Here is a 27,555-nt window from a genome sequence, read left to right as displayed (position 1 = left end):
GCTCTGAACTCATTCTTTCTTTGTGCCTTTTCACAACGTCCTATTCTTAATGCAGAACAGTCTGGCAATAACATTGACTATTGCAAATTGTATCCTGGTGCAATCACAAACTGAGCTCCCAGATAAGAATAATGAGCCAAGTCCTTCCCTCCCTCCTCACTCACTGCTGAGGCAAATGAATTTTGTCTGAGTAAGCATTGTGCAATTTGGCTCAATGTAAAGACAACTGCTGTTTTGTGAAGATATAATAGAGAAAAAATAGAGAAAGCACACACACATTTAATTAATTACCAAATTCATCAATCATTTTTAAGCTGGAAAGAGAAAAATGCTGTATTCTGTTGCTTCAATGAATATGCACCCATCACACATTCAAGTTATGAATACCAGCTTATAGCATGGAGAATCAAACAGACCATAGAAAAAATTAGGGAACAACATCGAGAGAGTGACATACACTATTTTAGAAGCATTCAAAATATCTTGGAAAGTTTTTAGATAATAAACACTTTGTGTTAAAAAAAGACTCAATGAAATCTTCAGGTTTTCAAATATATGTATTTATATGAACACTTTATGTTACTAGCTTGTGCTCAATTATTTTAATCCCAACCCAGCTTTATGGAAATCAGTGGATATACATCAGGGTTGAACTTGTCCAAACCAGTTTAGATAAAAAAAGAAAAACTGTGTTAGTATAGATAGGAGATACAGTGAGGGTATGTCTACACAGCAAAGTTATTTTGAAATAACTTTACTAGCGTCTACACAGCCAAACCTCTATTTTGAAATTAATTCGAAATAGCAGAGCGCTTATTTTGAATTTGGTAAACCTCATTCCACAAGGAATAACGCCAAATTCGAAATAGCTATTTTGAAATAAGTTCTGTGTAGACACTTATATCGTAATAGGGAGCCTCCAGCCTTCCAAGGGTGCCCTGGCAGCCACTCCAACCTCAACCAAGAACACTCCTCTCCCTCCCCGCACCCCGGAGCCCTTAAAGGGGTAGACTCTGGCCACATGTGCCAGCTCCAAGCCTGCCAGCCCAGAGCCAGCAGTCACTGCCCAGCAAGCCACTGGCAGCCAGCCCTCCACCGCTCCCCAGGAGCAGTCTCCCAGCTACCAGGAGCCTTCCAGGGCCTGGAGAAGGCGGGTGCCTTCCTGGTCCAGGGTGGAGATCATGAACATTATTCAGGTTTGGGGGGGATGCCCCCAACGTCCATGATCTCCACACTAGATGGAGGAATGCGGCTCTCTATGGCAGGATAGCTGGCAGCCTGGCCACCAAAGGCCACATGCAAACCCAGGAGGAGGTTTGCATGAAAATCAAGTTGGTCCGGCGAGACCCCCAGCCCTGAGCTCTGAGCTTTCCCTCCCCGTTCTTCCCCTTGCTTCCCCCTTCCAGCTCCCTCCTCCAAGGTTTCCCCCTCCCCTCTCTCACCCTGTCTTCTCCCCTCTCTCACCTCCTTTCCCCAGTCTCACCAGAGTTCACCCCCCCCCCCCAGTTTCGTTAAATAAAGAGAGTTTGTGTTCATGAAAATACATGTATTATTTGACATCAGGAAAGGGGGTTAGGGAGGGGTAAGTGGAAGGACATGAGGGAGGAATGAGGCACAAGCCCCCAGTGGGGCAGACCAGGGAGGCTTTTAGTGCTCCTTAGGGTGGAAGCTCTCCCACAAGGCCTCTTGGATACTGACAGCCCCCCAATGGACCTCCCAGATGGCAGCCTTCAGAAAGTGCAGCCAGGCTCGCAGCAACACATCCACAAGAAGCACCAGAGTGCCCAGGGGCAGCTCTGGCTCCATGTTGCAGAGTGCTGTGGTGTCTCAAGTGAGGGCAACCAGAGCATGCAGAGACAAAATGCTTTGCTGTCCCTCAGCAAGGTAGGCAAGCAAGCAGGGAAAACTGAGAACCAGCTGTCCGGGGCGGGGGAGGGGAGATGGCGGGGCCTTTAAGCACAGGCCTCAGATAGCCTCAGGCAGCAGCTACACAAAGTAACTCCTGATCTGATGCCCTGCCGGACCTGGTTCCGGCTGGCCTTAAATGTGATTCAGCGTCCACTCAGTATGGACACTCTATTTCAAAATAGCAAACGCTATTTCAAAATGCATTTTGTGTGTAGATGGGTTATTTCTAAATAACTTATTTCGAATTAACTATTTCAAAATAAGATATTTTGAAATAACACTGTAGTGTAGACATACCCTGAGAGAATAAAAAATAATAGCAACATTTTTTAACATTTTGTTTGTTTTAGTAAACGTATTACTAGTAAATAAAGATGCTAGATGGACTCAACTTTGCAGACTGTATGTCCTGCAGCACTACCCCTCAGACAAGAAGGCAATTTAATCCGCAGACCCTGGCCATTCTTGGCCTCACTACCCAGAAGGGAGCTAAATGGTGGTAGTGGTTTCTGTGCGGTGATGCAACATCTACAACAGAACAATGTTTAAGAGACTGGTTTAATGAAGTTCCAGTATTAGAATCTCTCTTTAGGTCTATGGTTGTAGACTCTATTATGTGCACTGTAACAAAATTATTATACATCTCAGTTAAGTGAGGCATAATGGTGATGAGGCATGAGATTGGAAGAAAACACTTGTACCTATTGACTCCAGTTGGAATCTGAAGGATTGAAGGTTAGGAAAAAATACTCTATACAATGAGCAACTTGATGTATAAGTCACTGAAGAACAGTCAGCATAGAATTCCACTATGCTTTTTTTATATATATAACTAAACATAAGAGTAGAAGTGCAATTTAAGTTGGAGTCTGGCACTAACTACTAATTTTTTTTCTAGCCATTACACCAAGTTCTCAAAAGAAGCCGATAAATGGCAAACAGAGAAGCAAATAAGATGAATCTTAAAACAACTCTGTCTTATCTACATAAAAATGAACATCTAATTCATATCCTCATATCACAGCACATAAAGGAATCGTGTACTGTAAATGCTGATTAATAATGGACGCAAGGCATTACCTGCAGCAATACCAGGGCAAGCTGAAGAGACAGATGATTTACTACTCCCAGTAGACAAGTACATATGATAAGATAAAAAGCAAATGCAATTCCTGTCAAACTTTCATAACATTCCAAATGTTTACAGCAAAGACTCATACTGTGGCACCATGCCCCAGAGGTTATGGTAGGTCCAGGCCAAGTCAGCCTTGTTCTGTTTTGTTTCATTTGTTAACACATCAACTTCATTACCAGTAGGCCAGATGTTTCTGAATTTTTGTTTTATTTTAAATAATCACCACCTACCTCTATTCAAATGTACTCAATACTATTAATTACTCATCCATGTGACAAAGCAAATCCCAGCTGCAAACATAAGAATTATAAAAAATAGTGTGCTATTAATACCACGAGGCATGGCGGTTCAACCTAACGATTGAAAACACACATGTATAGACACACAGTTATTTCAATTGTGTTTCCTTTCTTTCAAGCGCTGTAGTCAAAGATTCATGATTTCTGGACAAAAGGCAAGCAGTTATTTTCTGGTCTGATCATGTTATTTCCTGAGGAAATGAAATGTTTATAAACATAATACAAGTAATAGCTGTGTATTTTAAAAAGTTCTTCTAACAAAACTTATCCTGTACCAAACTGAGGGGCTGACCCTGAAATGTTCAAGGATGTTAGGCTGACTCATTAGCCCATGACACAACTTCCATTTAGTTCAATGGAGCGAGGATTTAATCCCAAACCTTATAATAAGAAGTGATGGGGTGGCATGGGGGAAAGGGTCCTGAGATTTCAGTATAGGTCCCTGGGATTGCAGTGCCCAAAGGAGCCATGGAATGCCCAGGTCTCCCTATCTCAGACACTCCAGAGACCAGGACATAGCCCATATTTTACTGTGAAAAGAAAATACATAAATGAGCACTAGAGAAAATGGAGATATCTCTTCTGTCTTCTGCACTCAAGCACAGGGAGGACTGTTTTCCTGAAAGTTTCAGAGGACCATGATGTTCCCTCTGTGAGAAACCTTATTTTGTAATGCAGATTTCATCAGCTCTCTGCAGAATCTCACAAGGCCTTTTCTTATCCCATTCTCTGAATGATATCAATGCAAATGAGACAAGGTGGAGGCGGTTTAATATCATTCATTGGGCCAATTTCTTTAGGGCTACGTCTAGACTGCAAGCCTCTGTCGAAAGAGGCTTTTTCGAAAGATACTTTCAAAAAGCCTCTTTCGAAAAAAAGCATTGAAACTATAAGAAGTACTTTCGATAAAGCAAGCCCCTTTTTCAAAAGAGAGCACTCAGGCAGTCTGGATCCTCTCTTTTGCAAAAGCACAGTTTGCATTACATAGCGCCTTTTTTCGAAAGAGCACTTTCGAAAAAAGGCATTATTCCTTGTAAAATTAGGTTTTCCATGGTCGAAAAAACTGCCGCGTTCTTTTGATTTACTTTCAAAAGAACGCAGCAGCAGTCTAGATGCAGGGGAATTTTTTTCGAAAAAGGCCACTTTTTTTAAAAAAACCCAGTAGTCTAGACACAAGCTGAGAGAGACCAGCTTTCAAGCTACACCGAACTCTTGTTAGGTGTGGGACATATTTATTTATTTATTGAAATATTTCCCCCCTGCCTTTCTATTTAAAATACCCTCAGCCTTGTTCTAAACTATATACTTGCTTCATTATAACTTCATCGCTCAGGGATGCGAAACATCCACCCTCTGAGTGAGGTAGTTATACCGACCTTTCACCCTGTGTAGACAGCACTATGTCGATGGGAGAGCTTCTTCTACTGGCATAGCTAGTGACTTATGTTGAGTTGAAGTCATTACATTGATAGGAGAGCTCTCTCCCACTGGCTTAGACCATCTTCACCAGACGCACTACAGCTGCACTGATGTAATTTTGTAGTGTAGACCCGTCCTGAGAGTATCACAGCTACATAAGAGGTGGAATGAATTGTTTAGCATAAGTAGTTGAGAAGGGCCCATTCAAGGTGAAATGGCCTTTTAACACAATGTTCCCTAGTCATAGGGAGAGGGGCAAACTGATGGAAGGTAAGCATAGAGGGTTATTATTACTGTGGTTAATAAGCCATACATCCAGTGTCTCTAGTCAGTCCATGATTTTTAGTGTCTAGCAAAGTTATGAATTTAAGCTCCCAGGCTTATCTTTTGAAGGGGTTGTACAAGTTTTCTTTGAGGATGAGGTCAGATTTACAGTGATTGCTTTGTGAAACATGTTCACCCACAGGTGATGAGGTGTTTATGTCTTTTATCGTTTTACTGTGTGAGTTCGTTCCAGTGCCCTGGGTGAACACTTTCCACACTTTGTATCTGACCTGTCAATCCTCATTCTCAAAGGAAACCTGAACATCCACCTGAGGGTTCTGTAAAATGGTGTTTTGTGCTGCATATTTCTCCTATTTCCATTAGACCAAGCAGGATCTCAAACTAGAGCGAAATAACAACTTGGTGATATTTACGTTATTGAAAAAAAGAGAAATGGGTCACGTCCTGCATTGCCAGAAGCACTCCTAGCTGCAGAATGAGAGAGGGTTTAAGATGGTTGCTTTACTAAATTCACAATATGAATTATTTTTGTAGTCCCCAAGACAAACAAAGAATGCATAATTGCTACTTTGGTAGCTGCCTGAATAATTCATTGTAAGCCATATTTGGCCCTGTGTACATGGTGCAGTAGTATGCATCAGAGGGGTGTGAATTCTAAAGTGCCTCAATATGTCACACACTAATTGGCCCACATAGAACATGCTAGCTTCCACTGAAAGTTTCCTAGTGAGCATTAGCTTAGTCCCGTTTCAAAGAATATTACACTAGCACGTAATGCTAATGTTTAGTACCTGCCAGCAGGATCTGCACATGTTAGTTAATGCACAAAATGTTAGCATGAAACAAGTCAGACCCCTCTGCTGTGCACTGCCACACTGTGTAGACAAACCCATTGTTGTACTTTTGGCAATTTTCTCCCCTGAAACCACAAATAGGTAACAAAGTATGGTCCAGATTTAAAGTGAAACAAGGTTCTTGCAGAAATAACCAAAAGGATAGCAGCAGCAAATATCATTGTATGGAGCTGAACTCCTCAATGGACTTTGCCTAACTGGATATTGTAAACACAGCAAGATCCTTTTACTATGAAGACATGGCATTTCATTACGGCTACCTCCTGTCCCTCATTGCTCCCACCTCATTTGTTAGTTTCTTTAGTCTATTATATCTTGTCTTAAACTAGCCCAGTCCTTCAACTTTTCCCTGGCTGGTGTAACTTAGGGTACGTCTAGACTACACGCTTTTGTCGACAGGCTTTGTCGACAGATACTGTTTACAAAGCCTCTGTTGAAAAAGAACGTCTAGACTACAGCCAGTTCTGTCGACAAAGCAAGCCGCTTTTTTGACAGAGAGTCTAGATGCTCTCTTTTGAAAAAGCACAGTGTGGATGCAATAGCGCCTTTTTTCAGCATAACTCTGTCAAAAAAAAGGCATTATTCCTCATAGAATGAGGTTTACCGCCGTCGATTAAGCTGCTGCGTTCTGTCGACTTGCTGTCGACAGAACGCAGCGGTAGTGTAGATGCAGGTATAGTTTTGTCAACAAAAGCCCACTTTTGTCGACAAAACCCTGTAGTCTAGACACACCCTTAATAGTCTACACAGGAATGAAACATCCTCACAGCCCAAGCCCTGTGAGCCCAAAATGACTGGCATGGGCTAACTGTGGGTGTCTAGTTGCTGTGTAGACATGCCCTATATCTGAAACAACCTAGTGATTTCATGGGGGTCCCATGTGGGTACAGGGATTCATAGAGCAGAAGTAGCCACAGGATCAGGGCCTATCACTGCAGGTTCTCTGGTGCCCAGATTAGCTTTGTAGCACTTAGCATACTCAGGCCCTGATCTAATTGAGGGGGAAGAGATGGTCTCTTGGTGCTACCAATAGTAAACAAATAATTTCTAAAAAAAACAACCCTAAAATGGTCCTGTAGCACCTTAGGGTATGTCTAGATTACATGGCTCCGTCGATGGAGCCATGTAAACTAGTTTACCCAGCATAGGCAAAGAAGCAGGGATATAAATAATCCCCGCTTCATTAAAATGAACATGGCCGCTGTGCTGACGATCAGCTGATCCGGCACAGCACAGCAGTCTAGATGCGGATCTGTCAGCTGGGGAAGCCTTTGCCAACCAATCCTGTAAACCTCATTTCATGAGGCATAAGGGATCGGTCGGCAAAGGCTTCCCCAGCTGACAGATCCGCGTCTAGACTGCTGCGCTGTGCCGGATCAGCTGATCGTCGGCACAGCATGGCGGCCATGTTTATTTTAATGAAGCAGGGATTATTTAAATCCCTGCTTCTTTGCCTATGCCGGGTAAACTAGTTTACATGGCTCTATCGACGGAGCCATGTAATCTAGACATACCCTTCTAGACTAACCAAAAATATATTGATAGTATCATGAGCTTTCATGGGCACAACCCACTTCTTCTTATGACAAATATGGAGCAATAGGCACAGACTACTTCATAAATTTTATGTTTCATGTGTATAGGTTTGATGTATACTATGATTTTAAAAAAGGATGTGATAAAAGAGAAAACAGATACACGTTGTCAGCTCAATATATAACCTAAACATCAAGTGGGCACTTCCAAGTGATTCTACACATTTGTTTACTTCACAAGAGAAAGTCTTCAGCCTATCTTTCCTCTGGAAGGAAAGGGGATATTTACTCCCCTGAACAATGTTCTTTAAAGAAAAACTCTGTGGCGTTACAACATCTGATGTTGGATATCCCCAGAAACAAGCATGAGCTCTTAACCACTGCCAATGTTCTTCCAAGAAACAGCAGTACTACCACACAGGAAGTTGACAAAGTATATAAGATTAGTCAATTTTTGACTGGCCACATCATTTATTTTTTAAATGTTAGTATACCGTGATTTCCATGAGCGTGTAAGATGTGCATGTTTTCAGCAAGGGAAACTGTTTACAACTTGTTTTGCTCAAAAGGCTTGTTGGTAATGAAGTCCTTTCTTCTATAGTACAGCCCATTTAAACTGAGCTGACAAGTTTAAGACTACATATTAAAACTGAAAAATGTCACCATTGTTGGGTAGCAGATTGAGCTGAAAGTTTAGTGGCTATAGCCACCACCCTCTAAATCATGGAACGGCAACTTATGAACTGCAGAAGGCAGAGGCTAACCGAGTTTCCCGCAGCCACCTGATATATACCAAACAACCCAGGCTGATGAAGTAGCTCCGCGGTATTCTTCTAATACACTGTAATGACATGACTTAGGAAGATTGAATTCCTTGTGTTGCTACTGGGAAACTTAGCTGTGTACTCTTGAAACTTTTTTTTTTTAAGTGCTGAAGGGAGAGTTTAGTCCAGGAGATCAGACTTACAGGACAAAGCTTTCATTATAGTTCCAAGAGTGTGATATAACTTTGTGTTACTCCTGCTGAAGTGAGAGGGAGTATCCAGCAGACAGGACACCATGCTAAAAGGCAGACCGTATAGTGACAAAAAGTTACTTAGTAGGTGAAATAAAAACATACTTTAAATTTGTAACATTGTTACTATAACTTACAGTTGCTCTTGAATATAAAGCTGATGAAATCACACCCACATCTCATTGATACGTGCTTTAAGTGCAAGGTTCAGGACTATCTCAAATATTAGTTGCTATTGATTCCTATATAAAACCCACTGAAAAATTAAAATGTTCAGCATACACACTCTAGTGAGCAAGGCCAAAAGCATAAAGAAAACAACAGAGGTGGCTCTGAACAAGATCTGGAAACATGTCCTAACCCCCAAAGCTTGGGAAGGTATAGATCAGGGCTACTCAACACACGGCCTGTGGGCTGCCTGCAGCCTGTTTGTTTGCAGCCCGTGGTGTGGCTTGGGTTTACAGTGCAGTTTGTATTGATATATGTTTTATGGTAGTTAAATTCCTGGACTGTTGTGAAGCCAAAAAAAAAAAAAAAAGTCGTCAATATAATGATCTTTTGTTGACATACATTTTAGTAGATAAATTCTTGGAGTGTTATTGCTTATTAAAAGTGCTGTCATATGGGTGGAAATTGGGTAAATCTTGCATTTTATTATCATCAGCAAAACGGACTTAAATGGGGCCTGCAATGTTGTGTAGTCTTGCCTTAATCTTTGTATTCATGCCCATCAGTGTGAAAGAAGCTGTTTGCATGTATAAGCAACTGCACTTAAGTTGCGGCCCTCGGCATATGCTGTGAGTATCATTATGGCCCCCAGGGCTTCCACTGTTGAGTAGCCCTGGTCTAGAACAAAAGGTTTGGTCCAGCACATGAGAGAGAGAAAAGGAAGGAAGGAAGAAGGCTGCACAGTTCGGATCCTGAGTTGGATTCAAACCCACAACCCCCAAGTTCTGCCATACACTGGGTGTTTTAGATCTGGGATTTTGGCTGAGGCCCATCTCTAATAAACAATGCATGTAAGGACCTTGGTCTTTGGTCTCTCCTCAGTTCTCTGTGTGCTGCTGGAAAGGTGTGATGAAGATTTAATGGTCTAAGGCAGCAGCTGAGGATTTCTTTACCACACGAGACTGCTAAGCTGATTTTAGGCTGGCTACAGCAATTCAACACCACCCCCTCATTCAATAAAGGGTATTCCAAGATGGGTTGGGAATTTGCCAGAGGCAAGGCCTCTCAGAGGCTGTTATCCACTAACATAAGTGACTGTGATATCAGACTTGTTAGCCCCTGGAAGCTCCCAGAGTTTTGGGGGTTGGAGGAGTTAGAGAAATAGAGTAAAACCATTTGTACATGCCAAGTTCATGGAGAGTTCTTCTTCTTCCAAAAGAAGTTCTGGACTCTCCCTCTCTTGACATCTTCAAATCAAGACTGTGTGTCTCTCTAGAAGATATGCTTTAGCCAAATGCAAGTCATACTTTAGTCAGATACAAGTTATTGGGTCCCATATAAGGACAACTGGGTGAAAAATAATGGCTTGTCAAATACAGGAGGTCAGTTTAGATAATCTATTTATTCTTTCTAAACTTAAGCTCTATGAATTTGACAGTGCACTAGCATACCTAGATATCAAGTGCAACAACTAGTCCATTTTCCCTAATGCTCCATTTTGTACTAAGGACGTTAAAATGCGATTATCTGACTAATCGTATAGTTGATACAATTTCTATATGATTAGTGAATAAGCACCTCTGGAGAGTCACACCGGGGGTCGCTCCAGAGGAGCTGACTCGAGCCAGGACTGAGCGGTCCTGGCTCGTGCTGGCTCTGGAGCCACCCACGCTGTGGCTTGGCATTTTAAAGAGCCCCACGGCTCTTACTACATTTAAAATGCCGAGGTGCAGTGATCAGCACGAGCCAGGATTGTTCAGCCCTGGCTTGGCCCCTGTTTGTGGAGGGCAGCCCTGTCTGCCGCAAACAGGGGCTGGTGCCAGAGCAGCTCCCGTTCACAGTGGCCGGGACTGGCAGTACACAGGGGCTTCTGCCTGAGCAGGCCTTGCCTGCAGCCAGCCCTGGCCACCACGAACAGGGGTTGCTTGGTGCCAACAGCCCTAGGCCGTGGTGGGACCAGCTCCCCACCAGGAACCTCTGATAGAGGCTGTGGGGGAGGGGAGATGGCACTCAAGAGACAGTGCTGGGGCGATCTGGCTTTTAAGCTGGATGCCCCCAGCACTGGCTCCTGTCCCCCCCTTGCTGCTTCTCACAGAGGCAGCAAGCGGGATGGGGGGTGGGTGCTGCAGAGAGCACGGGGCGAGCGGGGACTTCTTGAGTCCCTGCTCACCTCTTGCTCCCTAAAGTACTTCTGCTTTTGAAATGTACACGAGCCCCACAGGACTCTTGTGTATTTCAAAAGCAGAAGCACCGGCAGCGGGAACTGATGCGAGCAGTGACTGAAGCAGTGCCTGCTTGCGCCATTCCCCACTGTGCCTCTGCCTCCCCTGCCCTCTGTGGAGATGGTGCTGGGGGTACAGGCTTTACCAGTTCCCCACTGCACTGGCTACTGCTCCCCCCACTTGCTGCCTCTCTTTGATAGAGGTAGCAAGTGTGTATGTGTGTGTGGGGGGGGGGGAGTGAGTAGTCGAATCACTATCCAATAAGCATATGCTTATCAGATAGTTGAAAGTTACTTAAATCCCTGTTTTGTTCTTGGTCAGCCATAAGTGGACAAGGTTATTAGCCAATAAAGAACACCCAGCAATAAGCTGCTTACATCCTCCTGTGTTCTCATATTCCACAGATGCAACCAGCACCCTTACAATTATGTCACTATGCTATACGAGATTGCCTCATGAGTGAAAAGAAGGTTGAGTCACAGTGAACCTATATAAGATCATGGTGATGTTGGTCACAAAGCATAAGTGCTTCAAAGAACTAAACTGGATGTTGGCCTTCCTTGTCATTGAAGGCATCCATCCATCAAATCAGTAAAAAACCTTGGCATCTTGTCTGGGTCATCACCAAGAATCAGGTGCCATTCGTGGGGGAAAAATAGAATAAGCACTAGTTTCCATATTTCATTATTGTTAGTTTAATACTTTAGTTCTCTTCTGATCTTCAAAAAGACCAGCTGTCCAGGGCCCAACTGCATCAGTGACTTCATCTCTGCAATTGCCACTGTGCAACTTTCAAAGCCCAGGATGAAGTGTATCACACCTGGAGACAGAGTATTTTTAGCTAAGAGAAATCTGTGAAAGAGATTCCAGAGTATATCTGTCAAATCCAGAGTCTGACCACCTTCTTGGCAAGCGAAAAGGCTCTGCTTTTGGAGAATAATGGTCTGGAGATTGCAAATACTCTTGTTCAAACAAAAGTCTTTGTTCAGGTGCATATGCATGCCATTTTGCTAACAGTCAGGTGAAGGAAAACCCATTTGCATGAATGCTCATGAATGACAAAGGGCATGAATCTGGGTGAATCAGATGCATGTTCTGAATAAATGTTTGCAAATACTTTTCCATGTCATTTGATCAGCTCTACCAATGACAGACCACAGAACATTTAGGGTGACATTTTTCAAAAAAAACCATACTCCTAATTTGTACAAGAAAAATGAGAAATTGCACGTTTAACTGTTAGAGAAAATAGAGCTGTCCAAGTTAACATATTTTCAACATGTTAAGAAAATTACCATTCTGACTCACATCAGAAAAAAAAAATTATTTTCAGCCGCTATTAATTTTCTTCTTGGCTACAAAGATTTATGTTTGAACACACAGGGAGAAAGAAGCTGTTAGAAGCTGTTTACATAGTGCAAATGAGAACACAAACTTGAAAGGACATGTATGTTAATGAGCAAGGCTGCCTTCATCACTCCACAACTGCAAAAGAGAAAAAATGTCTCTTTTCTTGAAAACCTGATGACAGTTTGGGTGTGCAGTCGGGAGACAATTGGGGGTATAAAACCGGGCACGAACAACACAATTATTTTCAGCCACCCTTCATTTACAGCTCTGAAAATAATTCCAAACAGAAACTCATACCCCCTCACTTAGGATGAATGCTGAAAATCTAGGCTGAATATCTTAAAGGAGCTTAAGGCAGTTAAGTATCCACTTTCCATTGATTTTCCAAGAAAACTAGGTGCTTCAACACTTACATTTGAAAACACCAGGACTAGTTCTTAAGATCTTTCTTTCCCCTCCTTCTGGAAGTTTTATGAGTAAACAGAGACATGAAAACAGCTTCTAAGCTCAAGATGACTTTCTCACCTTGGATGTGGATGCCATTTGGTTGAAAAGAAGGGTTTGTTATTGGTTGGTATGTCTTCTGATGCGTTCCCACAGTCTGCTGAAGATGAGGAGTCTGTGGTATTCGTCTCTGCATCATTGGAGGGGGAACTGGTATTCTCCTGGGGCTGATATGATGGGGAGATGGAGCAGGAGCTGCAAATCTGAAAATCAGGAGCAGATTCAAGTATGAACGCCCCCAAAATAAGAACAAAATAATATTTTTAATTACTTAAATCACCAAAGTGTTTTAGCAATGGGCACCGATACAGATTTCTAAAAGAACAGAGTCAGTCCTAAGCATTTATAAGAGGCATATTTCAGTTTTTCCAATTAGATGGATCAGCTACATCTGATAAATAACAACAAAAACTCTGTCTAAAGCTTCTATCAGGCAAACTCCTCTTCACTTCCAGGGGACAGGCTCAGATAGTTCAGTGATAGGATCATAATAGCTACTTAGATGGGGTACCTAGCATAAGCACCACTGCTAAATTGCATAACTGTACTGTGGGAAGGCAGTAGGATGATCAGTTGATTAATGGCAGTCCTTTTTTTAGAAGAGCTGTAATCAATTTCAGTGCTTCTAAAGGGCCTGGGTGGGGCATTGTCTAAAACAGGAGTGGGGAACCGTTTTTGGGTTGGGAGTGGTGCCTACCCACAGAAAAATCATTCGTGGACTGCACACATTCTCATCAGGGGGCCCAGGCTAGTAGATTTTATGTGTATCAGCTACGTGGGGGCTTGAGCTCCTGGCACGGGCTCCCCAATGTTGGAGGAAAGGGGAGCTTCAAGCCTCGGGGGAGGGATCCAGGCAAGGCCCATCCCCTAGGCCTTAGGTTCCCCACCCCTAGTGTAAAAAAATTAATGTTGGGCAGAGGCAGTATAGTCCTTCTGTTTAGAATTGTTTCTGAGTTCTAACAGTTCTTGGAGATGTTTCTACTTGAATATGAAGTATCTGGAAAGAAGTGATCTTAAGCCAATCTAAAACAGACACCATCAGTTTTCATTAAGACCTTGCAGTGTTAAATGATTTCAAGTTGAGATGAGGCTCGATCAAGATCATGAACTCTCAAATCTTGGGCATTTACTGAGCTCGCCAGTCACGCAGTTCTGCGCTCTGCGCATGCACAGATCACTCTGCGCCAGCTCTTCCGGGGTGTAATCTACTTGCCATGGGAGAGTAGATTACATTGTTTGTCAAGCCACAGAGTACTCCTGCATAAATTCATCCATAGACAAGCATATTTAAATCCAAGACACCTGAGTTCTTATGATTGAACATAGAAGAGATCTAGACAGTGCGTGGTCCTGCTGTGAAGGCAGAGGACTGGACTCGATGACCTCTCGAGGTCCCTTCCAGTTCTAGTATTCTATGATTCTATGATTTCTGTCAAAGATCTGCATGACTTGAACATTATTTGGAACCCATTTACTAATTTTTGGCTGATCCATAGCTCCTGTTAATAGTATGGCAAATTTCATAGTGGACTTTGTATATTTTACTGCTTGTTCTATTTGCTTTCACTGAGTAGCCCTTTTATTTCTTATTAGCTACAGTTTAGTTTGTCTCTCTCTGTATTGCTTTGATGTTTACATACAGACTCTAAGTTATTACTAAAAAGATGGGCCTGTCCAGGAGAAACTCTAGAAATATGACCAGTAATGGAATAAATCATGATGTCCTCACGAAGTAACTCAGTCTGGAAAATGTCACATATTTTTGCTGCGGCAGGTAACTTCTACACTATATGTGTGAAGGAATGTTGTGATGAGGTATGCACGTTTGAAGTAAGAATTGAGGCTAGCAAAGGAGGGAATATACAATAAGTATTTATAAGAGAAGATATAAGAGGGTTTTAAAAAGAGAGCTACCACTGCAGGATTACAGGTTTCCCAAAAAAGAGGAAAGACTGGGGTTAGTTTTCTGGATAGCACACTCACATAGACATAGGTTAGTTTGCTGTCAGAGATCAACTACAATGCACAGACTGATCTTTTTTTAAATTATTATTTAAAGAATCGTGGGTTATCATCCTCTGTGTTTTCAAACTTCAGTTGCAGAAACTAATCAATGAAAAATGGCTTTAACTGCCAGCCAACAAGAGGAGAAAAAATCCTTTTCAGGGCTTAAAATGAAAAGCACGGTTTTAAAGATTTCACATTTGATTTAACATCTTTAAAAAAAACCTCCCAAAGATAATACAGCACTTTGTATAGCCAGACAGGGATCCTTTTTAGTAGACTTTAGTGGTCTTTATAATGATTTATGAATCACTTCATGAATTCCTGGCTTACTCATATGGGTGACTATAGTATCTACTTATACTTCCCTTCTGCCTCACAAAAGAGAAACTTGGACGTGTTTCAATCCAGATTTGTCCCCGAATAAATCACAAAGTGTTACTGGGGGAACTGCAAATTTAATTTTGTTTCTAAAACAATCAGAACCAGCTTGTAACTGCTAGGAAACCCATCCTGAACTGTGGCCGTGCCTTGCAGCCCATGAAAACTGGAACAAACCAAATTTGTAGAGACGCCTTTCTCCATGCTTTCTGGGGTCTTCAAAACTACAACAAGCATGTTCCAGGAGCCATTGCATTGTATGTCATTCCTAGGAGCTAGGAAAGGCATCCTGTAAACAAATGACTAGATTTGAAATTATTTTATGATTTGAAAGGACACAAGATGACAACTTTATCAAGCTTAACTGGCCAGATTAATTTATACAATGTGACATGCATAGATGACTTCTATTTAGTTTGGTTCATTGTTAAATATAATAAATATTATGGGAAGTGTTGGCTAAACCTGGACAAAAAGTAAATTAGGAGTCCAAAATCAGCAAACTGCTGGCAAGCATCAATACAACCCCCTCTCCTTACCCTCAACAATACAAAACAAAACAAAACAAAACAAACCACCACCACAGCTACCAAGAAACCATGTTTGGTATTAGTATTTCTTTGCTAAGTGACATGCAAGACCTAGCATGCTGAAAATGATTATTTGGAGGTAGTGGTGAGGAGGGAAAGCTTTTATATGTTTAAAAAAAGGATTGGCTGAGTGGTTTGAGATTCCTTGGCCACAGAACTGACTATTGCTAAATTGTTTGTGTATTACAGAATCTAGGAGGTGATTTCGAGGGGGGAGGAGAAGAACAGAAGGAATGAAGGGAAGAAAAATCTTCATTCTTGCAATTCCACACAGAACAGAACTCCCATTGTTAATCCAGGCTGTGGATTCTCTTCACAGAACCCGATGTCAGTGTTATGTCTGTGGTACCAAAGCAAAAAAGAAAATTACCATTCAGGGGTAAACTTGACCTTTTAAAGTGTTTGATGGTGCTCCACTTCTTCACATAAGTATTCGGAAGACTTTTAAAGAGTTGTCACCTCAGAATTATCTTGGCTAGTGTTCTTTTTGGCTAGCATTCCTTTATTTGATTTCACACTGCCAGTCTCACTGGGGACACAGAAATACATGACTGGCCTAGTAATATTCGACATTGGCCTGAAACCGAAATCTCTCACTGAGCTTGCCTCACCTTCAACTGCCTGATCTTCTTGGAGTTGTTGTGTGTGCTAAACTCCCTTACATGGATCCCACTTCTTCTTCTTCTGGTTCCATTTTCTCTGTACTCTCATGTACTTTCTACATAACAGTGAACTGGTTTCAGACCAATTAATCTCTGACATATTGCCCATGCACTGACAAGCATCTGAATGTGAATGAATTGAAAAAAGGTCACAGGCATTCCCTTTGTTTTCACCAGAAAAGGGAACAAAGCAAGTAACAGTTGTGCACTTTTGCAGTCCAAGAGAGTCAACTGTATCCACTGAAGCGTGCGCAGAAATTGAACGGATTCAGGCCAAATGGATGCCAGAATAGACTTAAAATATTGCTAGGCTGGAAGATGTGGATGGTTGACATTGGCCATGTTTGTGATCACTTGGCTGCCCCAGATTTGATTAAAACTGATGAGCATATTACCCACTCTTCATTCAAGCTCAATGGAAAAAGCAGTTAAGTTCCCTTAATAGACTAGGTCAGTGTTTCTCAAAATGATCCACTTGCCCACTTTGGGAAAGCCGCTAGCACCTGTGCTGTTTTGTTTACCTAAAGGGTACATAACCATGGAGTCTTGCAGCTCCCATTGGCTCCTGTTTGCTTTTTCCAGCCTCGGGGAACCGCGGAAACACTTTGAGAAACACTGGACTAGATAGTTGGAGACAATGGATTCCACTATCGAAGGCTGACCAGATACTAAATCCTGCTGGCTGACAGTTTTTCCTGGTGGCAGACTGCAAACACAGCAGCTGGGTCTGTGATTGGTTGCAGAGAGAGGAAAGCAATAAAAAAAGCAAAAGAAAGGCGGCAAAAAGCCACGTAAGCTGTGGTGAACATGGCACCCCTGGTCCATGCTCCAAGGGACACAGGATAGGCTAGAAAATCAGGCTTGGAAACTGTGAGCAAGAACACTACCAGCTGTTTGTTCCTACTGTGTTCAGGGAACTGTGTGTTCTGTGTAAATAAACAGGATTGCACCAAAGACTGACTCATAATCAATATTTCTTCCTAATGGAAAAAACCCTGCAAGGCTCTGAGTATTGGCTAACTATTCAGGGACACTAGCTACTTTCTGATCCTGGTGCTTCCACTGTTCACGCCCTATTATTTTTCTTAAATCTTTTTTTCAGGAACTAATTAAAAGCTGTATGATAAAAATAGATTTTCAAGGCCAAAAAAGGATAATCAATACGAACCACCTCTCAAACATCAGCCTTTCACCTTTCCTAACTTTCCTCAAGAAGAGTTTGTCTGAAATAGGAAATTCTGCTTAGTCTCTATTATGGAAGTCTTCTGGAGGAATAAAGGAGATGACAAATCAAGATAAGATCCTGTACAATAACAGAAATGATACCTAGCTTTTATATATTATGTTTCATCAGTAAATCTCAAGTGCTTTACAAAGGTGGTAAGCATCGCTACCCTCATTTCACCGATGGGGAAACTGAGGCATATATAGTGACCTGACTTGCCTGAGGTCATCCAGCAGTCAAGTCAGTGCTCCAGCCACTAGGGAGCACTTTCACTGTATGGCCACAAAAAGTAATTTGTTGAAATGAACATAAGAACATAAGAATGGCCATACTGGGTCAGACCAAAGGTCCAGCTAGCCCAGTATCCTGTCTACCGACAGTGGCCAGCACCAGGTGCCCCAGAGAGGGTGGACCGAAGACAATGATCAAGCAATTTGTCTCCTGCCATCCCTCTCTTGACAAAGAGAGGCCAAGGACACCATTTTATCCCCTGGCTAATAGCCTTTTATGGACCTAACCTCCAAGAATTTATCCAGCTTCTCTTTAAACTCTATTATAGTCCTAGCCTTCACAGCCTCCTCTGGCAAGGAGTTCCACAGGTTGACAACACGCTGTGTGAAGAAGAACTTTCTTTTATTAGTTTTAAACCTGCTACCCATTAATTTCATTTGGTGTCCTCTAGTTCTTCTATTATGGGAACTAATAAATAACTTTTCTTTATCAGCCCTCTCCACACCACTCATGATTTTATAGACCTCTATCATATCCCCCCTCAGTCTCCTCTATTCTAAACTGAAAAGTCCCAGTCGCTTTAACCTCTCCTCATATGGGCCCCGTTCCAAACCCCTAATCATTTTAGTTGCCCTTTTCTGAACCCTTTCCAAGGCCAAAAGGTGAGGAGACCACATCTGTACACAGTATTCAAGATGTGGGCGTACCATAGTTTTATACAGGGGCAGTAAGATATTCTGGGTCTTATTTTCTATCCCTTTCCTAATAATTCCTAGCATCCTATTTGCCTTTTTGACCGCCGCTGCACTCTGTGTGGAAGTTTTCAGAGAACTGTCCACGATAACTCCAAGATCTCTTTCCTAATTTGTCGTAGCCAAATTAGCCCCCATCATACTGTACGTATAGTTGGGGTTATTTTTCCCGATGTGCATTACTTTACACTTATCCACATTAAATTTCATTTGCCATTTTGTTGCCCAATCACTCAGTTTGGTGAGATCTTCTTGGAGTCCCTCACAGTCTGCTTCTGTCTTGACTATCCTAAAGAGTTTGGTATCATCTGCAAACTTTACTACCTCACTGCTTACCCCTTTCTCCAGATCATTTATGAATAAGTTGAAAAGGATTGGTCCCAGGACTGATCCTTGGGGTACACCACTAATTACCCCTCTCCAATCTGAAAATTTACCATTTATTTCTACCCTTTGTTTCCTGTCTTTTAACCAGTTCTCAATCCAAGAAAGGACCTTCCCTCTTATCCCATGGCCATGTAATTTACACAAGAGCCTTTGGTGAGGGACCTTGTCAAAGGCTTTCTGAAAATCCAAGTATACTATATCTACTGGATCCCCCTTGTCCGCATGTTTGTTAACCCCTTCAAAGAACTCTAACAGATTAGTAAGACAGGATTTCCCTTTACAGAAACCATGTTGACTTTTGTCCAACAAATTATGTTCTTCTACATACTTCACAATTTTATTCTTTACTATTGTTTCAACTAATTTGCCCGGTACTGAAATTAGACTTACCGGTCTGTAATTGCCAGGATTGCCTCTAGAGCCCTTTTTAAATATTGGTGTCACGTTGGCTACCTTCCAGTCATTAGGTACGGAAGCCGATTTAAAGGATAGGTTACAAACCACAGATAATAGCTCAGCAATTTCCCATTTAAGTTCTTTTAGAACCCTTGGATGAATGCCATCCGGTCCCGGAGATTTGTTAACATTAAGTTTTTCTATTTGTTCCAAAACCTCCTCTAATGACACTTCAATCCGGGACAGTTCCTCAGATTCATCACCCACAAAGGACGGTGCAGATTCAGGAATCTCCCCAACATCCTCAGCCATGAAGACTGAAGCAAAGAAATCATTTAGTTTCTCCGCAATGGCTTTATCATCCTTGATTGCTCCTTTTATAGCTCGATCATCTAGGGGACCCACAGGCTTTTTAGCAGGCTTCCTGCTTCTAATGTACTTAGAAGGCAAGCAAGCCTATTTGTAACTATTAAACTGGAGAATAAATAGTTCAGCAATGGTTTATCCATGTAAAAATGTGACACATCATGTTACCTGTGACAACTAGTGTAGACAAAGTCTACTTTAGAAGCCACTTTATCTTGACTGCCTACTTTTCTTAACTTAGAGATAAAATGTCATAGGTGTACTGCTAGCTTGTGCACAGACAATCATGTTTGGTTATTCTGGGCGTAAGTGACACAATAACTGATACACCGGGGCTACGTCTACACAAGAGTTTTTTTGCGCAAAAAGATGCAGTGTGGACTTTTTTTTGTGCAAAAACCCCATTTTGCACAAGATCCTTATGCCTGTCCCGTCCACACTGCTTTTTTTATTGCACAAAAACCCCTTGCGCAAAAAGAAACGGCAGAAAATATTCGAATGATGTCACAACTTATGCTAAAGAGTCCCTCAATAGCATATTTTCGGCCACAAAAATGTGTAGTGTAGATGTAGCTTGGGTGTGCAACCACAATGGGGAGAACCATAAAGACTGAAGATTCAGTCAGGCAACTCCTATTTCCAATGCTTTCCTGAACATAAAAAATGTCTTTGAAGTTGGTACAGTCATGAGATCAGGCTCTTATTAGATTTCCCGAACCTCCAGTTTTTGACTGTGTTAGAAAAAAACCCCATAAGCTGCATGGGACAAGCTGCTGTCTACCTCAGTGCTCTGTGTAGTACTCAGTAGACAATCAGGAGCAGACTTTCCCTACATATGTTAGTATTTCTAACCAAAGCCAGGAAGTTTTGGGCAAAGTTCCAAAGAAGTTCTCATATAAAAATAAAAATCCCCATGACGCCTTACATTCTGGCTTTCACCAGCTCTCTACATTTTGACATTGTGGACTAGTAAAAAGTCCTATAAGCTCAGTCTATTATGCCCAAATGAAATGCACCAGAATTCCAGATGGCTACCAGATCTGTGACCCAACAAACTTTGTTTAAAAACATGTGAAAAGATAAATGTGATTTTTTGCAAAACAGAATTTTGTGAAACTCCATGTGTTTCTTTTCATAAATATTCATGTTTTGCCTAAGGTTATAGAAAGACAAAAATAGTAAAATTTTGAAGCTGACACACAACACTTCTCACCCCCAGGAGATAGGCAAATCAAAACTAGATTTTCCACTGAGCACACAAATGTCTGTCATCCAAATATGGCTGAGTATTTTCCTTTCCTCTGTGCCTGTCACCAGCTCCACTGGCAGCATCACTGCACTACTGCAGAAATGCTGATTTGTTTTCCTAGCTGTTCCAACTTGGCTTGCCCAGTAGGCTGCATGTGACAAATCTCTTTCTCGTAACCTCCAGGAATGAGAAGACAAATTCCCCAGCAGTATCTTTTCTATAACACTGGGGAAAGAAGACCATTGGAATAGTTTTCTCTCCCTAAATGTGAGGCAGGCATGTGCTCCTGAAACCCAGGGTAGGTCCAGTTTTCAGGGCCAGAACCTGTTTCCCTACTGGTTTTACAAAAAGTCCACAGGCAAGTGAAAAATATGGGGACCTGGGAGATGGGTCAGAAATGGGAGAAAGCAAGGGCTATAATAGCAGAGATAAAGAAGGGGCAAGGCAGAATGGGGAAGAGGGGCAAAATCAAATAATTATCTTAGATGCATGTATATAAATGCAAGGAGTATGTGAAATAAACAGGAAGAACTTGAAGTGCCAATAAATAAACAGAACTATAACATACTCACAGAGACCTGGTGGGATAATACACGATTGGAATATTGGTATAGAAGGTTACAGCTTGCTTAGGAAGGATAGGCAGGAAAAAAAGGGAGGAGATGTTGCCTTATGTATTAAAAATGTATAACCTTGGACTGAGGTGAAGATGGACATAGGAGACAGACTTGTTGAGTGTCTCTGGGTTAGGTTAAAAAGGGTAAAAAACAAGGGTGATGTCATATTAGGGGTTTACTACAGACCTCCTACCCAGGCACAAGATGTGGATGGGGATTTTTTTAAACAACTAACAAAATCATCTAAATTGCAGGCTTTGGTGGTGATGGGGAACTTCAACTATCCAGACATTTGTTGAGAAACTAATAGAACAGGGCAGAGATTATCCAGTAAATTCTTGGACTGCACTGGAGACATTTTTTTATTTCAGAAGGTTGAGAAAGCTGTTCTATATTTGATTTTAACAAGCAGGGAGGAACTGGCTGAAAATTGGAAAGTGGAAGGCAGCTTGGGTGAAAGTGATCATGAAATCATAGAGTTCATGATTTTAAGGAAGAGTAGAAGGGAAAACAGTAAAGTAGAGACAATGGATTTCAGGAAGGCAGATTTTAGTAGACTCAGAGGGCTAGTAGGTAAGGTCCCATGGGAAGCAAGACTAAGAGGGAAAAAAATGAAGAGAGGCAGTTTTTCAAAGGGACATTATTAAGGGCCCCAAAAGCAAACTATACCACTCCATTGGAAAGATAGAATGCATGAAAAGAGACCACCTTGGCTTAACCAAGAGATCTTACATGATCTAAAAATCAAAAAGGAGGCATATAAAAAGTGGAAACTAGGTCAAATTACAAAGGATGAACATAAGCAAACAACGCAAGTATGCAGGGGCAAGATTAGAAAGGTGAAGGCACAAAATGAGCTCAATCTAGCTAGAGACATAAAGAGTAACTAGGGATGTTAAATTTTGGTTAATTAACTAATCAAATAGTTGACGGAATTTCCATATACTACTCAATTAGTTGATAAGGACTAGTGCGGCATTCCATCTTTAAAATGTATAAGAGCCCAAGCAGGGGCTCTTGTGCATTTCAAAGATTAAAAGGCCACATGGAGCCCAAGGTCAGCGGGGGATTCCCCACTGGCTCAGCTCCGTGCGGTGCTTCCGCTTTGAAATGTACAAGAGCCCCTACTGGGTTTTTGATAGAGACAGCAAGCGGGGGGAGAGGGGAAGCGACTAGTTGCTTACATAATTAAGCCCATTCATATGTCTAGATATGCTAATGAAGGCCATTAACAGTACTCAAGGAACTTAATAGCCTAGTGCTGAAGGCAATGATTTGTGAATAATCTTGTTTTTCCTGTAAGCCTGGATTGTGGTTGGTCCTACAAAAGATGTGAACCTGCCACCTGTTGCTGGAATCCATTTTGAATTTTGTAGTCTTCCATATGGGTGGGGAAAATTCTCTGTAAGTAATGGGAAGCAAACAAAGATAGTCTTCATCTGACTTCACAGAATATTCCCAACTCCAACAGGGTACATAAAAAGACCTGGAAACAAAAGAACTCTAACACAGGTTAACGTAAGATGCTGGACCCAAGTCAGAAAAAAGAACAGTTCAGTCCTGAAAAAGATTTCACCTGAAATAAGAACGGGGGTGAGAAATTATGATTTGTAACAACCGTTCTTAGCATATTAGGCTTATAGCTGGCATGCTTTGTTTTATTTTAGCTTAGCAACTTACTAGCTGTCTGTTATCATTTGCAACCACTTAAATCCTATTTTTATACTTAATAAATCACTGTTGTTTACTATTAAACCCAGTGTGGATAATTGTTACTGGGAGGGGGAGCAAAAGCTGTGCATAGCTTTCTTTCATTGATAAAGGGGGGAAACTTTATGGGATTTCTCTGTGTAAAATTTTTATGCAGTGTAAAGCAGATGCACCTGGGGTTGTGATCCCATTGGGGCTATGTAGTTGGATGCTGTGTCAAGTCCCTGTGCCTGAGCCTTCCCAGAGCTCAGCTGTTCTGTGTCTGTATTCCTCTGCTGTGGGCTATTACCTCAAATCTGTGCCTTTGTTGAGGGAGACCTGAACTTCTGGCTCAACAGAACAGGGTGGTGGGGCACCCAGAGGGTAGTCAGGTGGGCTTCGTGATATGATCAGCCTACCAGGTTACAGTCTCAAGCAGATTTCTGTGACCAAACCCATCGCAAGAGCATTAAGAGTTCAAAGTGCTTGTAAAAGCATCCACAACGGTGCACTCTGGATCATCAGCTGGAGGCCGGTAACTTCGAATTACAGTAGACAGTGTTTACAACGCCCCTAATTCAAGGAGTGAATGTTGCCACAGGCTTTCGTCCACTCATTCAAGTGGATTATAGGGGTTGATTTTAAAAGCCCTATAGGTCGACAGGAGGGACTGGTCAGTGTAAACATACTCATTACATATTTGGCCTAATATTGAATATGTTGACTTAAGCTCGTAGTGCAGACCAGACCGGAGTCTGCCGTTGTTAACAGGCAGAGATTTCCTCACTAGCAGAAAAGATATACAGCCTCGTAGCAGAAAAGCCTCTCAGCTGTCCCAACCATGGGAGGATATTACTGTGCTGATTTCAAAACAACATTTTTAAGTGCTTTAAGTGGAATCTTTCTTACAGCCAGCTTGTTTCATACCACATACAACAACCCTTGTAATATGTAAGCATTAGCTGCCATGACTCTTCCATTAGAACCTCTTGGGGACTCTTGCTTCAGGAGGTCTGGCTGGGATTTACTTGCTGTTTTATAGCAAAGTCATAAAAAAGAATATAACTACATACTCAAATATTCAAATAAAAACACTGCTCCAGCTCATATTAGAGCACCACAGTAATAAAGTTGAATGCTTCAATTATAAATAATTCTATTCAGCCATTAATAACAGTCTAAAAAATTCCTTTAAAGCTAAAATTTCTCAATGCTTTAGAAATACAGGAATTGCTACACCAAGTCCATCTAGCTCAGCATCCTGTCTCAGACAGTTGCTAATATTAGATGCTTCAGAGGAAAATGAACGAACCCTCATAGTAGAGAGTTACAGAATAGACTGCCCACAGGGAAAGTTTCTCCCCAACCCCACTGAGTTATTGGGGCCACTTATGTCCAGAAACATGTTTTTAGAAGTACAATATATATCCTGTCTAATATAACTGATGATGTTATTATCTATAAATAAAGTTAAACCCTTTAAACTGGGCAACAATGATTGTGTGGCAGGGGATTCCATGGGTTAATTATGTATTGTGTAAACAAGTTTTCATTTTTGTCATTTTTTAAGTTTGCTGCTTTTTGCTTTAATTGAACATAAAACATAAGAATGGTCATACTGGGCCAGATCAAGGGTCCATCTAGGCTATGTCTACATTGGAATGATCTTGCGCAAGAACTCTTTTGTGGAAGAGTTCTTATACAAAAACTCTTCCAGAAAAGAGCGTCTAAACTGGCATGTGCTTTTGTGCAAGAGCATCCTTGCCAGTCTAGACGCTCTCTTGCGCAAGAAAGCTCTAATGGCCATTTTAGCCATAGGGCTTTCTTGTGCAAGAAATTCATGCTGCCTGTCTACACTGGCCTCTTGCGCAAGAACAGTTGCGCAAAAGGGCTTATTCCTGAGCAGGAGCATCAGCGTTCTGGTGCAGGAAGCACTGATTTCATACATTAGAACGTCAGTATTCTTGCGCAAGAACTCGCAGCCAGTGTAGACAGGCAGCAAGTTTTGGTGCAAAAGCGGCCAATTTGCGCAAGATTGAGCCAATGTAGACACAGCCCAATGGCCAATGCCAGGTACCCTAGAGAGAACAGGTAATCATCAGGTGATCCCTCCCCATTTATCCATTTTCAGCTTCTGACAAAAAGAGGCTAGGGACACTATTCCTACCAGTCCTGCTCAATAGCAATTCATGGACCTATCTTACATCGATTTATCTTGTTCTTTTTTGAAGAAGTTTCTGTTAAAGTCCTGGTCTTTACAATATCCTCTGACAAGGATTTCCATGGGTTGATTGTGTGCTGCATGAAGAAATACTTTCTTTTCATTGTTTTAAACCTGCTACCTATTCAGTTCATTTTGTGATTTCTAATTGTTATGTTAGAACAAGTAAATAACTTTTCCTTATCTGCTTTCTCCACACCAGTCATGATTTTTGGATCTCTTTCATATCCCCCCTTAGTCTCTTCTTTTCTAATCTGAAAAGTCGCAGTTTTATTAATCCTCAGATGATAGCCATTCCATAATTTTTGTTGCCATTTTCTGAACATTTTCCATTGCCAAGATATCTTTTTTGAGATGAGGCAACAACATTTGATTGCAGTATTCAAGATATGGACATACCATGGATTTATACAGAGGCAATAAGATATTCTCTATCTTATTCTCTGTCCCTTCTGTAATGATTCCTAACATTCGGTTTGCTTTTTTGACTGCTGCTGCACACTGAGTGGATGTTTTCAGAGAACTGTCCATAATAACTCTAAGATCTCTCTCTTGAGTAGTAATAGCTATTTTAGTCTCAATCATTTTGTATATATGGTTGGGATTATGTTTTCTAATGTGCATTACTTTGCATTTATCAACATTAAAATTAATTTGCCATTTTGTTGTCCAGTGACCTTGTTTTGCTAGTTCTTTTTAAAGCTCTTCACAGACTTCTTTGGATGTAACTATCTTGAACAGTTTTGTATCATCTGCAAATATTGTCACCTCACTGTTTACCCCTTTCTCTAGATCATTTAGGCCCTAGTTACCACTCTCCATTCAAAAAACTGAACATTTATTCCTACTCTTCATTTCCTATCTTTTAACCAGTTATCAACCATTGATTGGACCTTGCCTCTTATCCCATGACAGTTTATTTTGCTTAAGAGCTTTTGGCGAGGGACCTTCTCAAAGGCTTTCTGGAAATCTAAGTACACTATATCCACTAAATCCCACTTGTCCACATACTTGATGACTAATAAAAATAAAAGGAAAATACAAAATAAAAGATTTGAAAAAGTAAGAAAACTGTTTCTGTGCTTGTTTCAGTCACATTAAAAGCAGCATTTTCTTCTGCCTAGTAAAGTTTCAAAACTGTATTAAGTGAATGTTCCGTTGTAAACTTTTGAAAGAACAATCATAATGTTTTGTTCAGAGTTGAAGCATTTCAGAGTTACAAACTTCCTCCATCCATGTGGTGTTCATAAGTCTGAGGTTATAGTGTATTAGTGGAGCCACATTGCCATCGTACCTCATGGCATAATGGCAACAAAGTCTGTGATAAGAACTCCTAAACTCTGTGGCAATATTAACTTTTTGTATCTCCGTGAAATATCCGGCATCTCATCCCTTCCATACCCACACACACATGCAAGGCCCTCCTTAGGCATACGCAGAATAGGCAGTTGCCTAGGGCACCAGTATTTCTGGGGCACCACCCTGCCAGGACGGACGGAAGCAGTGGAGCATGTGTAAGCAGGGACTAAACTTCTGCTTGCTATCAGCCAGCTAAAAGGAGAGCTGCCCTAGGGGGTGGGTGTGCTCACTCCAATTGTTTAGCTCTGCCTGATAATTAACTGTTAACTATTGATACAGCTCATGCTAGGAGGGGGAAAGAATCCGAGGTGTGGCTATGTAAATCCAATTCAGCCACTGATGGAGGATCAGTGTTGGAATGGAATGTGGTGTATTGGAACTAATTTGGGGCTGTTGTGGGGGTCACAAATCATGCTACTCCTAAATGTGGAAACTGTAAAATATGACACCAGTGCTTGCAAGAGAGACACCATCATTGTAAGAGGTCTCCGAGGAACAAGCCTCCCCCCTGCCAGAGGTAAGTGAACTGAGCTGGGGTGGAAAGGGCGTGAGGGCTGAGTCAGCCTGCTTCATGCCTGCCAGGAGGGAGCTGAAAAACTGGCTCAACCTGCCCCTTTCCCCCTGGTTTTAAGGACAGACCTAAGGCAAACTCCATGAAGAGTCTTTTTGCTAGTCCAGTGGAAGCTGGAATCTTTGGCCAGCCTAGGTGATGGCTAAAGAGTTGAATCCTAA

General features: G+C 41.6%; 1 protein-coding gene across 2 annotated transcripts in view; it reads right to left on the bottom strand.

Annotated features, from left to right (window-relative positions):
• Positions 1-27,555, bottom strand: part of GLIS3 (GLIS family zinc finger 3) — a 299,994-nt gene that overhangs the window by 26,214 nt on the left and 246,225 nt on the right. For both annotated transcript variants that reach the window (XM_006115134.5, XM_025180729.3), the window contains one exon: positions 12,716-12,897. In XM_006115134.5, the coding sequence (XP_006115196.3) occupies positions 12,716-12,897 (182 nt within the window). The remainder of the gene's footprint in view (positions 1-12,715; positions 12,898-27,555) is intronic.

This window comes from Pelodiscus sinensis, chromosome 6 (assembly GCF_052426305.1).
Source record: "Pelodiscus sinensis isolate ZL-2025 chromosome 6, ASM5242630v1, whole genome shotgun sequence".
NCBI classification, from domain to species: Eukaryota; Metazoa; Chordata; order Testudines; family Trionychidae; genus Pelodiscus; species Pelodiscus sinensis.
This window is presented reverse-complemented; position numbering and strand designations above follow the sequence as displayed.